Genomic DNA, 11,493 nt, shown 5'->3' with positions numbered 1-11,493 from the left:
TCTTTAGTATTTTTAAATTTGATCTATAGTGTCCTTCATTTCCATAAGATCTTCTATTTTTCTATTTATTCTTTCAAATTTTTCTTTATGTTCTTCTAGTGTCTTCTTGATATCCTTTATGTCTTTACCCCACCTGTTGAACTTACTTAGGAGTTTTTTTTTTTATAAGCATCTTTGATTAGTGGTTCCAAATTCTGTGTCCCTTCAGATGTTTTAACTTGGTCATTGTCTGGGCAATATTTTCGTGCATCTTCATGTGCTTCGTGAATTTCTCCTGCCTTCAAGGCATTTGAATACCTTGATAAGGTTATTTTGAAAATTGAATTCCCTTACTCGTCTAAGATTTTGTAGTTGCTTGGGTTTGTGTTGAAGGTCTCCTTTTGCAGTTGGTTTGTCAGTAATTTCCCACCAAACCAAGGCTGGGACGGGAGGTGCATCTCTAACTGGCGATCTGTTAAAAGCTAGGGCGAAAGGCAGTTTGCCAGATTGCACTTTCTGAGCGTTCCAGCAGATGGTGCACTTGAGCCCGCTCTTCCCTTCAGACTAGCTTCTCCCGGACTGCCGCAGCCAACAGGGCAGGATCAATTCCAGATGAAAATTCAGTCAAGGTCTCTTGTGTGCGCTGAAAGCCACAAGCCCTGGGGCTGTGGGTGGACAGTGTGCACCTCCACAAAAAATCCCCTTGTGTGCACCACGGGTCTGGTGATCCCCAGAATCTGTGTGGAATGACCTTGGACTGCGGGAATGTATGTCAACTACCCCTGCCCACAGCCAGCCTGGTGCTACCGCACGCTGGCTCCCTCGTCCCCGCCTCTGCCCACGCACGCTATGAGCACTTCTGGCCTCTGTGGAGAAAAAATAGAAGCAGGAGGACCCAGGGAGCCTCTTATCAGCTCAGCTCTGTGTCCCTCACCCCCCAGTCCCCACCCCCTTCCCCAAGGAAAGGCCCCCTGTCTCAGCCAAAACCAGCTGCCCAAAGTGTCCTGCCTTGGGGTGGGTGGAGGTGGGGGTGGGGGAGGCCCTGTGCTCCAGCAGCAAGCTCTGTGTGTAAGTAAACCAAGTCTGCTGGCTTTGGGGTTCCCCATGGGCACTCCGGCTGTGGAGCAGGGAGGGAAGGTCTCTCCAGCTTATGTTGAGGTGGGAGAGGGGGAGCATGGCTCCTTCAGCTTCCACAACAGCCTGCGAGCTGCAGCCCACCCCAGGTGCAGGTAAATTCACCCGTCTTCTTAATCACAATTTCTCTGCTTTTTCATCCAGTCCTCCCTATATAATGTAGAAGTCCCCCTGGTCACCCATACCCTGGGACCACTGTCTTGGTTGTTTTTCTCTTTCTTTGGTTGTTCCACGGAGCAGGGGTGAACTTGGCCTATCCTATTCTACCATCTTCCCTGAAGTTTGTGGAAGCTTAGATTTTTTATTTGATCTTTCTTCTTTCCAGCTATGTGCATCTTAATGCTATAAACTTCCCCTTAAGCACTACTTTAGCTGCAAGCCACAGATTTTGATCAGTTGTATTTTCATTTTCATTTAGCTAAACTTACTCTTTGATGTCTCTTGAGATTTCCTCTTTAACCTATGTGTTAAGCTTCTCCTCCATGCTATTGCTGGCATTCAACTTCACTCACCCATGTGCTATAAATCACCAATACGTTGGTCCTATTATTACTTTAAACAAAGTTATCTTTGAGAACAATTAAGAACAACAACAAAAAAAGATTTTATTTTACCTTTATTTTTTCCTTCTCCAATATTTCTTTCTTTATGTAGATCTGCTTTTCAAACCTATAGGATTTCCTTCTCCCCTTTTTTAACCTTTTTGCAGAGAAGGTCTGCTGATGACATATTCACTGAGTTCTTGTTTTTGTGAGACTGTCTTTATTTCTCCTTCACTTTTGAAGGATAATTTTGCAGGATATGGATTTGTAGGTCAGTGTCTTTTCTTTCAGTGATTTCAAGGTTTCGCGCGGCTCTCATTTGAGCTTGAGGTGACTCTCATTGCTGTGACTCTAGGTGAGGCAATTCTTCCCCTCTGACTTCTTTCAAGACTTTATCTTTGGTTTTCTTCCGTTCAAACGGGATAAACTAGGTGTAGATTTGGTAATATTTATCCTACGTGGTGTTGTCTGAGCTGTATCTTTGATACGGTGTTTGGCATTAATTTTGGAACCTTCTTGGCCATGATTATTTCGAATATTTCTTCTGCTCATTTTTCTTTTTCTACTCATTCTGTCATTTTAAGTATGAGTACATTACAACTTTTGTCCCACGGTTCTTAGATATTCTGGATTTTTTTTTTTTCCAGTATTTTTTCTCTTTGCATCTCAGTTTGTAAAGTTCCTATTTATATATCTTCAAGCTCACTGATTCTTTCCTTGACTTTACAAATATGTTGATTTTTGATGTTGATATGTTTATGAGCCTATGGAAGGATTCCTTCAATTCTGTTGCAATTTTAATAGTTTCTAGCATTTCCTTTTGGTTCTTTCTTAGAGATTTCATCTTTCTGTTTATATTACCAGTATGTTCCTGCATGGCATATACTTTTCCCATTAGAATCTTTAACACATTAATCAGATCATTTTAATTCCCTATCTGATAATTCCAGACTCTGTGTCATAGCTGAGTATGGTTCTGATGTCTCATCAAATGGTGTCATGTCTTGTTCGTTAGCACGTCTTGTAATTTTTCAGTGGAAAGCAAGACATGACATATCTGGTAATAGGAACTGAGGTAAACAGGATTTTAGTGGGAAGTTTTATGTTTTTCTGGCTAGGAGTTGGTCTGTTTTATGTCTGCTGTAGCTGTAGGTATCAGAGACTTCAAATCCTACCAGCTTCCTTATCTTTGCTTCCCCTGGAGGTTCTGGGCTTCCCTAAATACTCCTCTTCCGAGACAGCCTACATCATGCTGCTCTTTCAGATGCAGTCCACTGTCATTTGACAGTGCAGTGGTCAGGTAGGGGAGAAGGAGAAGCATTCTAGAATATTCCAATTAAATGTCAGTCTTTTGGACCGCCTGTGTTCCTGGAGCTGTGCCCTCTAAAAGTGTTTCTTAGCTCCCACCCTGCACCCCTTTTTGTAAGACAGGAGGACCAGAAGGGGCTGCAGTTGGGTAAATTCCCTTCCCCCGGGTGGGATAAGGTTTGGGTAAAATCTTTTCCCTGGAAGTCATCCCAACTATACCTCACCATGGGTGTCTTCCCCTTCCCGCAGGAGAACCGTGGGAGGATTCTCCGCACTTGGCCACAAGGACACGTGGGGCCCCTTGAGTCAAACCCATGAAAGTGTGGGAGCCCTTCTGCAACTGTGGCCTCCTAAAATGTCTCCCCATCACACTAGTCCACACTCCACCTCCAGCAGTAGGTCAAAATTACAATTTATGTAATTATTCTTACAAGCTGAGCAGATTCTGGCTATGACTCTCCAAATTTGCTGTCTCTCCAGGTTGGGGGTGGTGCTTAGCTCCATGTCCTCAGTTCTTTCACAGGTCCAAGAAAAGTAATTGATTTTTCATTTGTTCCGTTTTTTTCCCCTTATTTTAAAGACAGAAGTGATGACTTCCAAATTCCTCACATGTCAGAAGTAAAACTGGAAGTCAGTATTATATCTTACATAATTAAAAAAATACCTTTATTATATACTTTTGTTTGGTAAATGTGTGGTCTTTAGAACCAAGAAAGAAAAAAAATTTGAATGGAAATTCTCTATGGCTTCTCGAGCCATTAGTCCCATGAAGATGGGGAGTGGGAATGGCTGTACTCCAAGGTTGTACGAGGGGACAGGTAAGTCTGAAGACAGAGCCTTGGTGACCAACCAAAGGGTGATTTACTAAATGACCTGAGACTGGGAGGGGAGCAGGTATGGATGGGAAGCTCCCATAGACTCAGTTGCAAGCTCACATATACTGGCTGCTAGCAGGCTAAGAAACAGGCCCTGTGACAGGAATTGGGAAGTGTGCCGGTTTAAAGCTATTATGTACTTCATAAAAACCATGCTCTAACCTGGATCCAATCTTGTGGGGGCAGCCATTTCTTTTAATCCTGATTCAATACTGCAGGGGGGAAACGTTTGATTAGATTATCTCCATGGAAATGTGACACACTCAATTTCTTTTGATTAGATGGAGATGTGACTCCATCCATTCAAGGTGGGTCTTGATGAGTTTACTGGAGTCTTTTAAAAGGGGAACCATTATGAAGAAACCTTAGAGGTGACACAGACACTTGGAGAACAGTTGCTTCAGTAATGACAGAGATGCTTGGAGAGCAGAGCCCTCACAGCTAGAGGCCTTTGGAGATGAAGAAAGAAAATGCCTCTCCTGGGAAGCTGTTTGAAATGAGAAGCCAAAGACCCCAGCAGACACCAGCCATTTGCCTTCCAGTTGATAGAGTTCCAGACAACATCAGCTTTTCTTGAGGGAAGGTAGTCTCTTATTGGTGACTTAATTTGGACTTTCTCACCGCCCTTAGAATTATAAACTTGCAACTCATTAAATCCCCTTTCTAAAAGCCATTCCATTTCTGGTTTATTACATTCCAGAAAAATTAAAGAACTTGCTTTCTACAATGCTGGCATTCAGGGAAGACTAGGAGAGCAATTCACTTTAACTGGGTCTTCAAGCCAGTCTTTTCTTCACTGCTTCAGGATTGACGATGGTGTTTTCTCTAACTTGGGTCCCAGGTCAAAGATTATCCCATAAATATATATGAACGTGTTTGTAGTTAAAGCGTTTGATCAAAGATTTCACTGATACTTTTGATGACCCCACTAAGCCTGCCCTAATCAAGTTGCATGAAAGACCGTGCTATAGTTAAAATTTAAGAACTGGCAAGAGGCACTGCTGAGCTTCCTGCTTTGGAAGTTGAACAATTGTGTCCTTTTTTCCTGCTGCAGAACTTACCTCCTGCACATCTGTGGGGAGAAGATTTAACCTTTCTCTAGCTCCACTCTTGAGCCCTGGAGACTGAGCCAAACGCTTTGCTTGGTTTGTCCCATCAAGGTGTCCCACCCCTAAGACAGGTAAGAACTACATGCGTTCTGGACCTGAATGGGCAGCTCTTTGCAGTCTGTGTCCCTAACAGGCCTCTGTACCAACCCTGGACACCAGGATTGGAGCACTCGGGAAACACATCTGTTCATATCACCGTGATGATGATTGTGTTCGAGAGGTCGTTTTTACGAGGCTGAAATGAGATGATCACCTTCCACATCAGGCTGGCTGTTGCTTCTTAAACAGTGAGTTTAAATGAGTTTCAAGGTGATTTCTGGTGGGCTTGGCAGAGAGGAGGATGCGTAGTGTGGTTGGGAGGACTAAGAGGGGTACTCAACAGGAGCTGGTCCCCAGAGAGGCCTGTCAGAGGTCCAGGCCCAGGAAGGGGCCAAGGGCTACAACAGAGTCACCATCACACCTTGCTGGGGGTTGAGATGAGAGAGGAGCACCCGGGATGCCACAGGCTGCCTGGAAGGTGCTGGATGCTGAGATGAGTCTCTACCCAGAGAAGAGATGTGCCAGGGAAATAGGGCTGGAGGCAACCAGGAAGCCCTGGGTAAGGATCCCTTTGGGGTGAATGAAGTGTCCAGGGAATGTGTGGAGGGAGAGAGAAGGAGTGTCTGCAGGGTGGAAGAGAACCACAGAGGTAGGGTCAGAAAAACCAGATGAGCAAGAATTTTATGAAAAATTAATTCAAAAAGGCAGAGAGAACTGGTGAGTGAAAGTCTTAAGGCATCTAAATAGCTGTAATGAGCAGATCCTGGATGGAGACAGCTCAGAGCCTAATAGAGAGCAGAGGCTGGGAGGGAGGGTTTGAGGAAGGCAGTGGGACCCTTGGAAGGCAAGAGGAGACAACAGTTTAGAAATCCAGACCAAGGGAGTGTTCCTGTTTTGCTTTCAATACGGAAGAAACCCAGGCTTATTTATAAATTGGAAGGAAGGTGCAAACAGAGAGGAAGAACTAAGGACCCTGGAGAGAAATTGAGGAGGTTAGGCCATGAGAAGGGAGGAGGGGAGCCCCAGCCTGGCCTTGGGACACAGGACAAGTGGGAGAGGTAGGAGATCTGTGTGGGTTATGTGTGAGGAGGGGAAACTGAGGCCACACACCCACCCAGTATGAGATGGCAACACCACGGGGAAATGGGAGCTCTGTGCTGTTTGCAGGGTCGTTTACCATACCATGGAGCATTGTAGACTGCAAACACTATCTTGGCATTGCAGAAGTACAAAGCCAGGGTAAGGAATGTGAGGGCCAAAGAGGAGGGAGTTTCAGAAACAAAGACGATGTATTGCAATGAATGTCCATAGCGATAAAAATCCTTTCATGAAATATTTATTCCAACTATGTTTATATTTTACAAATGTACTTGACAACACAGCCAATGCATATTTTAAATATGCAGCAAAATCAACACACCAACCTTTGATTACATGATCAACATTTTGATGTTCATTGCAACTTTCCACAAAATAGAGAAAAACATTCTTACAGACATGTGAATTATCCTCCTTTAAGCTTTTTTTTAAATCACAGCTACATATTTGATTTTGCATAGTCAGTATGTTCTCAATTCTTGAAAAACAGAAGCATGAGCCTTTGAAGAGCTAAAACACAAGTATTTACACACAATGTGATAAAGTATTCCAGAATATATAAATTAATATAACACAAGGTCTTGTGTAGAAAAAAATAAACTTACAGTGAATAAATAAACAACTTTATATATGTGAAATATAAAAAGCAGTTCCTATATATATACATATATATATATATATATAAAACTGTGTGAGTGTTCTAGAATATAAATATATACTTGTATGTATTTAAATATTCCCTGTGAAGCAGATTGGATTGCATCTGCTTTCAGTTCTACAAACTGAAATACTGACGGCACTTGGGGTCTCCTTCGACCCTTGGGATCCTGGGGATTCTTTTTCCATCCCAAGGGAAGACACACCAGCAGAAGCCGAGCTCACCATCCAAGGATGTCTCACACTGCAACAATAAAATTCACAGTCAAGGGCAGAATACGTGACACCAACATGGAAGGTATGAACCCTCAGGCAATCCAGCCTGATACACCACATCCCATGAGAGCCACATGACTATGGTAAGTCAAACCTCCCCCACCTCTAATCTTGATCCTTGTCATATGTGTTTGTTAGGCAGTAAAATGTTGTGCAAAGCTGTCCCATCAGAGCTGCTGGGCCCTGGAGGAGGAATTTCCTGTGTTCTCCTTGACTCATGGCTTCTCCTATGAAATAAAGCACTTCCTGGTCCTCAGTTTCTCCTCCACAAAACCAGACAGAATCTATGCTTTATTGAATCCTAAAAGTTTCCTTAAAATTAAAGCTTGGGAGTGGTGCAATGGTGGCTCAGTGGCAGAATTTTCACCTGCCATGCCAGAGACCTGGGTTTGATTCCCAGAGCCTGCCCATGCCAAAAAAAAAATTAAAGCTTGGTTTCTTGTATCTCCCTTAAATAGCCAAAAAATATGCTATTGTATTTCATTATAGAGAAAATGGAGAGAAGAAAATATAAGAAATGTCCCAAATAAATATTTACTTTCCTAAGCAGAGTTTGTTCCTTTCCTCTCATTTTATAGATGAGGAAGCTGAACCCCCACCGCCCCCCAAAAAATAATAATTAAGGGATCTATCCAAAGAGCCTCCATCTGCCCACACTTGTTAATGTGATGGCACTATTGCTCCCCTCCAGCACCTTGGCCTGGTGTTGTTTTCCTCCACTAGCTCTGCAATATTGAGCTGCTCTTGGGATCATCGTGGGCCACCACTCCCAGTTCCCAGGGCATGGATCTTTTTTCAAATGCCCAGGTGGAGATTGTGCATGGTGCATATTTATGATGAAAAAACCCTGGCTTTTTAAGGATGTGGGATAGTAGCAGTTCCCCTTTAGGAGAAGTCTGTACCTGTTTGATGTGATAAAATCCATTCCTGTTGCAGTTTGGCAGATAAAATTTGTAAATGTCTTCTCCATTCTGCTGAGCCTTGGCTAATTTGTTTAGCACTTTGTAGAGTTTTCTTTGGCACGGCCCCTAAAAGAATAATTTGACGTAAGTATAAGTGACAAGAGAGCATGAATTATCAGCCCCAAAGATCTCTGACTGACAAGGCTTTCGATCGGGCTAGATGTGGAGGAGAGAGAGAGCATAGACCTCTGAGCCTGTGACTTTGTGATGGGCCTTTTGGGGGCTCTATCTCCTTGCCTGTCAATAGGAGTAGTTAGCTCCTCCTTGAGTCATTAAGAGAAAGGATGGAAACATCACTCACACCCTCCCTGAACATTTTCTAAGCACCTACGCGAATCAAGGCATCCCCCAGCAGTAGCCTAGCAGACTCTGCAGAGCTTTCCTGGACTCCTCACACCACCCACTGAATAATTTGGGCACCGGCTAGATGTTTGGGGAAAGTACCCCCAATGGAGAACTTTGCAGCAGAGATGTCCAGCTTTTGAACCACTTATTTCTGCAACCTACAAAGTTATTTCACAGAATAAAATGACAAATAAGGCATTTATCTGGATCATTTGAGATACGAATTAACTTTACTTGACATTTGTCACAATTTCCAGAGGAAAGGTCTTAAATGTTCCAGAAAATGGTTTTCTGGGTAGGCATGTTTATGGAGTGATTCTCTTTTCTTTTTCCCTCAAAGCTACTCCAATCACTCCAATTCTAATTCTTTGCTGCCCTCTGTGGTAGAATTCAAAACAGCCATCAATCAAAAGTGTGATGGAAGATGCTGGCTGGGGGAGGTCCTTGGGATAAACTTTAGAATATTAACACAATGCTCTTTAGAGATTGTCTAGCCTGATACTCCCATTTTAGCTTGGAGCTCAGAGACATCCAGGGAAGGTATCCAGAGTTGCACAGCAGGAATCACATTTTCTTTCTGTTCCAACTGGCTCCCTTGAAGACTGCTGAAAGCCCTTGAATTAAGAACTCTAGATGAAGCTAAGCTGAGAGGTGTCTATGCGGCTTTGGGAAGAAAAGCCTGTTAAGTGCAAGGTAGAGGACAAAGTGTGTGTGGGGGGGAGGGGAGTTCCCACCACAAGAGAGCCTCACCATATACCCCTCATGGAGGGCCTTTATATTCTTGAAAGCATGCCAGAGAACGGGCAGCTCCTCGCTGGAAGAACCCATCATGTGGAACTTCTCCATTAACTCCTCCTGGGTCACCTCTGTGCTCTCCGAGAGTATATCCCCCGCGTCAGTTGACCCCTTCACATCTGAAATGAAACACCGCAGAGCCCACTGAGCCCCACCACAAGGAAGCATCTATACTGGGTCTTCCCCCAGAAGTCACTTCTGAGTGAAGCCTAGCGAAGCCGTTCTACCCTCCAAACCAAGCTGGGGTATAAGAACGGCCACATACATTCAGATAATCACCGACTCCTTTTTTGGAAGCATCTAATGGTTCCAGAGAAGAACAGAAGTAAAAGCAAAACTGATTCTCTTCTGGAAAATTATCACCTGCTGGAGTCTGGCAAGGGTCCCTGGTGTGTTAGTTTCAAAGGTAGCAGGGGAAGAGATCAAAATCTTCATTTTTTTGAGGTGTGGGAAGAGTGCTGAAGAAATCAAGGATCAGGTTTCAGTCCAATAGCTGGCAGCCTTGAGTGTGTGATTTAACTTGCTAGTGACTCAGTTTCCTTGTCCATGATTTTAATAATACCCCTGAAGCAGTAGGGTAGGTTTCATTTAGAAGTGGGGTCTGGTATGCCGCTCTCCTGATTCACAACCCTACACTTCCCATGCCAGAGGCCCTGCCTTTCCACAAGAGAATGACTCCTTTGCAACCCTTAAAAGAGGAGGGAAGACACGTGACCTCTTGTGGATAGCAACCACAGGTCTGGATTCAGCACATGGACAGAATACTAGAGAACTGAGTCTTCTGATGGGACTCCCTAGGGGAATCCGTTTTCATTTGGGTATCATTAGGATGGTTGGTAATCCTGGAATGAAAGGAGTTCGTTTATTTCCAGAAACCATTTAATTTACTCTGAATTCAGCAGGAAAACTGATTATACACCGTCCCCCTCCTTGGAAGAGTCAGGGGCTCCCCACTGACATTGCATGGTACCCTGAGATTCCGCCAAGAATCACACAGGATGTGTAGTCAGCCCAGATGGGGAGCTCAGAGATCGGGAGTAGAAGAGGTATTTCCTTTGCGTCCCACTACAAATAATTCACTGCTTAAATTCAGGAAAAGACCTGATTGTCAAGTTCGCAGGAGGCCAGTGTAACATACACATCAAACACTGTTTTTTCTATGGCACTAAATGGAAGTGAAATTTTTAGCCTAAGCTCTCACATTATGTTCTGTAAACATCTGGGAAGCACATACTGTATCCACAGGACGTATATTTCAAAAGGCATTCCAAACACTTTCCTGGAGAGGCCAGCAGGAGGGACTCCCCATTCCAGGTGTCCACAGCGGTCCCAGCCCCTGGCTCTGCCCCTCTTGTTCTGCAAAGCGGAGGGCGAGGGGCGGCCGGGGACTGCGACGGCCTCCTTTGTCTTAGACAAAGCGCTCAACTCCCTTCACTCACCCGAGGGTCTTAAGAACATCTGGTGTCTGGTTTTCTGGAGATCACTGAGCTGTGAGGCTCCAGATCTGGGTTCTTCCCCCAATCCTCCCGCTAAGTTTCTGGTGTCCTGGGACCATGCCATTCCTCTCCCTGACATCTCTTGCTAGGACTGTACATACAGCGATGAGGCTCATCCACTACAAGCTTTGGTCGAAAGCCCTGACCTGTTCGGGTTTGAGTCCAGGTACGAGGGGCGAGGAGGGGGGTTACCTGTGGCTTCTGTGCTGTGAGCAGCCTCGGCATCGTCCGTCGTGGGGACGCAGGCGCCCTGGCCGCGGGTGAGTGCGAGCAGGGGCCGCGCCTCCCCGGGCAAGGCGCGGCAGCTGAGCCCGCGGGCGCAGCGCTCAGTTTTCACACCGCAGGCTGCACCCAGCTGCAAGGCGCACGTCGGACAGCAGCCGCAGCCGGGCGCCGGGGCAACCTCCGGACAAGAGGCGGGCACCGGAGGACACAGTGCGATCTTCTCGGCGGAACAGGGTGCGCAGCGCCACGGCTGGGACGCGTCGACGGACATGCAGAACTGGGCGCCCAGCAGGAGCAGGAGCGGCCAGGAGCTGGCAGCAAGGAGCTCAGGCATCGCCGGGCGGTGGTGGCGGACTGGAGGCGCGGTGGCGGCGGGCGCTGGCGGGCGGTGGTGGCGAGCGGTGGTGGCTAGAGGTGGCCGATGCTTGCTGAGCGCTGCGGGCGCCTTATAAAGGGCGCGGGCCGCACCACCCGGACCCTGCGGTTAATGATTGGCAGCGCGGCGTGCGGCGCCGCAGGGCATTCAAAATAAACTTGTTTTGCTCTTGTCCCCAAGGCCCTGCGCAAACCGTGGGTGGAAGGAAGGTAAACGTTTAGGTTTCAGACTTGTGTTTGTCTTGTTATGTGGGTTTGAATCTGGAACCAAAGTACAA

The 11,493-nt window shown here is 45.7% G+C and overlaps 1 protein-coding gene across 2 annotated transcripts; it reads right to left on the bottom strand.

The window, feature by feature from the left end:
• Positions 1-6,312: 6,312 nt before the first annotated feature.
• On the bottom strand, positions 6,313-11,174 carry IGFBP1 (insulin like growth factor binding protein 1). 2 transcript variants are annotated; one of them, XM_077118696.1, is made up of 4 exons: positions 10,808-11,174; positions 9,075-9,238; positions 7,920-8,045; positions 6,313-6,985 (listed from the first exon to the last, which is right to left on the bottom strand). In XM_077118696.1, exons 1-4 carry the CDS (start codon positions 11,172-11,174, stop codon positions 6,860-6,862), a joined length of 783 nt encoding a protein of 260 aa, XP_076974811.1. In that variant the 3' UTR covers positions 6,313-6,859. The 2 variants fall into 2 exon arrangements, with proteins under 2 accessions (XP_076974811.1, XP_076974802.1); XM_077118687.1 differs by having other exon boundaries at positions 6,869-8,045.
• Between the last annotated feature and the right edge of the window lie 319 nt (positions 11,175-11,493).

Source organism: Tamandua tetradactyla, chromosome 1 (genome assembly GCF_023851605.1).
Source record: "Tamandua tetradactyla isolate mTamTet1 chromosome 1, mTamTet1.pri, whole genome shotgun sequence".
Classification (NCBI taxonomy): domain Eukaryota; kingdom Metazoa; phylum Chordata; class Mammalia; order Pilosa; family Myrmecophagidae; genus Tamandua; species Tamandua tetradactyla.
This window is presented reverse-complemented; position numbering and strand designations above follow the sequence as displayed.